The sequence below is a fragment of the Anneissia japonica genome, unplaced genomic scaffold (genome assembly GCF_011630105.1).
Source record: "Anneissia japonica isolate Jap-2015-1 unplaced genomic scaffold, ASM1163010v1 scaffold560_len657749_cov147, whole genome shotgun sequence".
NCBI lineage: Eukaryota > Metazoa > Echinodermata > Crinoidea > Comatulida > Comatulidae > Anneissia > Anneissia japonica.
In genome coordinates this window covers 308,195-311,404 of record NW_022754288.1, presented here as the reverse complement: position 1 = coordinate 311,404, position 3,210 = coordinate 308,195, and the positions used below count along the sequence as shown (strand labels likewise).

Genomic DNA, 3,210 nt, shown 5'->3' with positions numbered 1-3,210 from the left:
TATGTATACAGTAAAAAATAAAATAAAATAATATAATAATAATAGTCGAAGTATTGAAATACACGACATCATTAATTATGCCATCATCATTCCTGATGATGACATACCGGTAATTAATATCGAAATATTGAATCCCAACACAATGGCGTGTATTTCAATACCTTGAGTACAGTATGTATGATACTTTCTTACTTCAGATTAATCAGTGGATCTTTTAAATTAAGTTTTACTAGCAACATGGTAATAAAGCATAATAATGGTCATTTTAGTAACCTTCAGCGATATAGATAGGCCCTATACTATCGAAACGATTGACTTGCGGTTCTGTAGTAATAATATGATACTGGCATTAGGGATTGACGTAAATAATTCAGGAAATGCTCTCATTAGGACGATTAATCTTGTGAGCTATTGTAAACATTCCCAGACCAGCCCCCCCCCCACGTCGGGGAGAGCTTCGCCCCCCTCCCGTCGGGGAGAAAGACCACAATTTGTCGGAGAGAAAAAGAAATTATATGACTTTTGCACATATTAGTAGACTCTAAAATCGATTAAATAAGCCTTTGAAACCCCTAAATTGTCAGAGACCACTTTCGAAACATTTTAAGCGCCGCTCGACCATGCCCACTTTGCTCTCGTCGGGTACGTCGCCCCCCCCCCACCAACCACTCCGTCGGGGACCTCGCCCCCAGGCAAATCCTCGCGCCAACCCTGCCTACTGTATAGACCATACTAAATTATAGCCGCATGGATTGTCGTAAATCATTATCATCATCATCGCCATCATCACCATCACGACGACCACCACCACCCCCTTATGCATCATTATTAGGTAAACATCATCAATGTAGTCGTCATCACCACCATTATTATCATCTTCATCAGAAACGCCATTCGTCTTCGACTTGTCTGTATTTCGTGGCATAGCCTTGTAACACAGGATGTCGTAGCAATACTATAGAGGATCCTTGTAATAATATAGGCCTTTACATTTTGAAATAATTCATGTGAGTTTCGATCGTCCTCTGTGTTTTTCACTTTCTGTACTTTCTCTTTCGCTCTTCAATATTTTCTAGGCCCCTGGCATTATAAATGATAAATTCCGGGGAAACCTTAAACTACTATGAATTATGTTATATTTTGACTTTATTCATGAGACTGATATAGGCCTACTTCTCAATTAAAAAAGTTTTTTAACAGGTTTTTTTTTGTCCCCAAAAATCATATTTCACGAGTTAACTGATAAAGAGGAGACACAGAAGATTATGCTTCCTGAACCTTTAATTCTGAGATAAGTTGGTCAGATTTTATTCATTGGTAATCCAAAAACCACTCTATGAAATTACAGTATTTAGTTTGTCAATCGTGTAGGAAATATTGAAAATTTAATCACACAAAATTCCACAACGTAAATATTTGGGTCGCCGTGATTCGACAAGCGAATACAGAGAAATTAGTATTCATCGTGGAAATGGGTAAAATAGTTATGAGAATACGTTCTACCGTGAAGCGGAAACCTGCATCCCATTTAAATTAAATGTTCGATACCAGTGAGCTAATCCAGGAATTCGAAATAGAGGGGCGCAGGGAGGGACTTTCACAGATGGAGGGTCTCCAACCGTTAGTGGGGGCTGAGGTAAGAAAATTACCGGTATTTACTGTAAATCATTATGGCACCTCTAGATGGCCGGAAATGGCACTCTCAGACTGTGATACATTCATTTTCAATGTAGTCCATCATAATTTCCTTGATTTTACAGGTTCTATTATTCCACCCGCGGCTGCTGGGATTATCATCGGTGGTTTCATAGTCAGGCGTTACCATTTCACATTGGAAAAATGCACTCGGTTTGCATTCATCGTTAGCTCTATAACATTGATGTTTCTCCTATCGCTGTTCCTTGTCAAATGTGATAACCAGCAATTCGCAGGTGTTTCTCAGGGCACAGATAGGTACTTTGACTTTGACATATTTTTCTTATAATAATAATAATAATAATAATAATAATAATAATAATAATAATAATAATAATAATAGTGATAATAATAATAATAATAATAATAATAATAATAATAATAATAATAATAATAATAATAATAATAATAATAATAATAATAATAATAAAAGTCTTATATAGCGCATAATACAATAAAATTGCATGTATGCGCTAATATCCTAATGCTACATGGACATCAAACAACGATAAAATGACAAGAAAGCAGTAGAATCATTTTCACTGCTCCGTTCTCCACAGCACTTTGATGCTGCACTTTGAAGCCTAATAGCATCAATACTTATGACCACCTCCATGTTATGACTTCAGAATGTATCATATTATGATTGGGGGTGTTTTTATATCACGATGTGTTTTTATTTTAATTAATTAATTATGTTTTACCTTTTTTTCTACTAATGAAACACGTCAGTTCAACAAATACCAGTTCCTGTTTTGTTAACTGTGGTTGCCATGACAAGGACTATCAACCAGTCTGTGGAGTGGATGCTGTGACATATTTTAGTCCGTGCCATGCGGGATGCAGTAACCATAGATACGATAAAGAATTAGATAAGGTAATTGAGGATTGTTAATTGAGAAAATGCTGATTGAGGACATGTGATCGCGAATATTTTCATTGCTTATAATTATGGATGTTGTTTTGTTCGGTAAAATTTTCATTGGTTGTATTTCATATAATATGATAATTTTTTTGTTTACATTTCTTTCTTCTAGGAGTTATTCACTCAATGTACATGTATTACTCATAATGATGATGTCACGTGGGATGCTAGAGATGGAAAATGTGACTCAACGTGTGACAAACTTCCAATCTTCATGTCACTTGTCATTGTAATCGTTTTTGTCACAGCGATAAGTCAGATACCGCTATTGATGGCAACGCTAAGGTAATCACCAACAAAATCAAAAACATTACCATTAACCATTATTATCGTCTTATTATCATCAACAGCTTGAATATATATATATATATATATATAAATTTAATTTTATATATATATATATAATTTTTAATTTTATATATATATATATATATATATATATCATATTGATCTCTGTAATTTGCCATGCATCAAGGCCTAATGCTGTCTAATACGCATGCGCATGAACGTGAAATATTGTGTGCTTTATTCGGATTTGGATTCCCACCAAAAATCTCAATCGACAATTTAGTTAGGTGTCTGTATAGTAG

The 3,210-nt window shown here is 34.9% G+C and overlaps 1 protein-coding gene across 2 annotated transcripts in view; it reads left to right on the top strand.

Annotated features, from left to right (window-relative positions):
• Positions 1-3,210, top strand: part of LOC117123177 (solute carrier organic anion transporter family member 5A1-like) — a 26,380-nt gene that overhangs the window by 19,252 nt on the left and 3,918 nt on the right. Inside the window, exons 4-6 of one of the 2 annotated variants that reach the window (XM_033269029.1) lie at positions 1,761-1,941; positions 2,428-2,572; positions 2,733-2,905. In XM_033269029.1, coding sequence (XP_033124920.1) covers positions 1,761-1,941; positions 2,428-2,572; positions 2,733-2,905 — 499 coding nt within the window. Of the gene's footprint in view, positions 1-1,760; positions 1,954-2,427; positions 2,573-2,732; positions 2,906-3,210 lie in introns of both variants that reach the window. The other variant, XM_033269028.1, reaches the window with a different exon arrangement.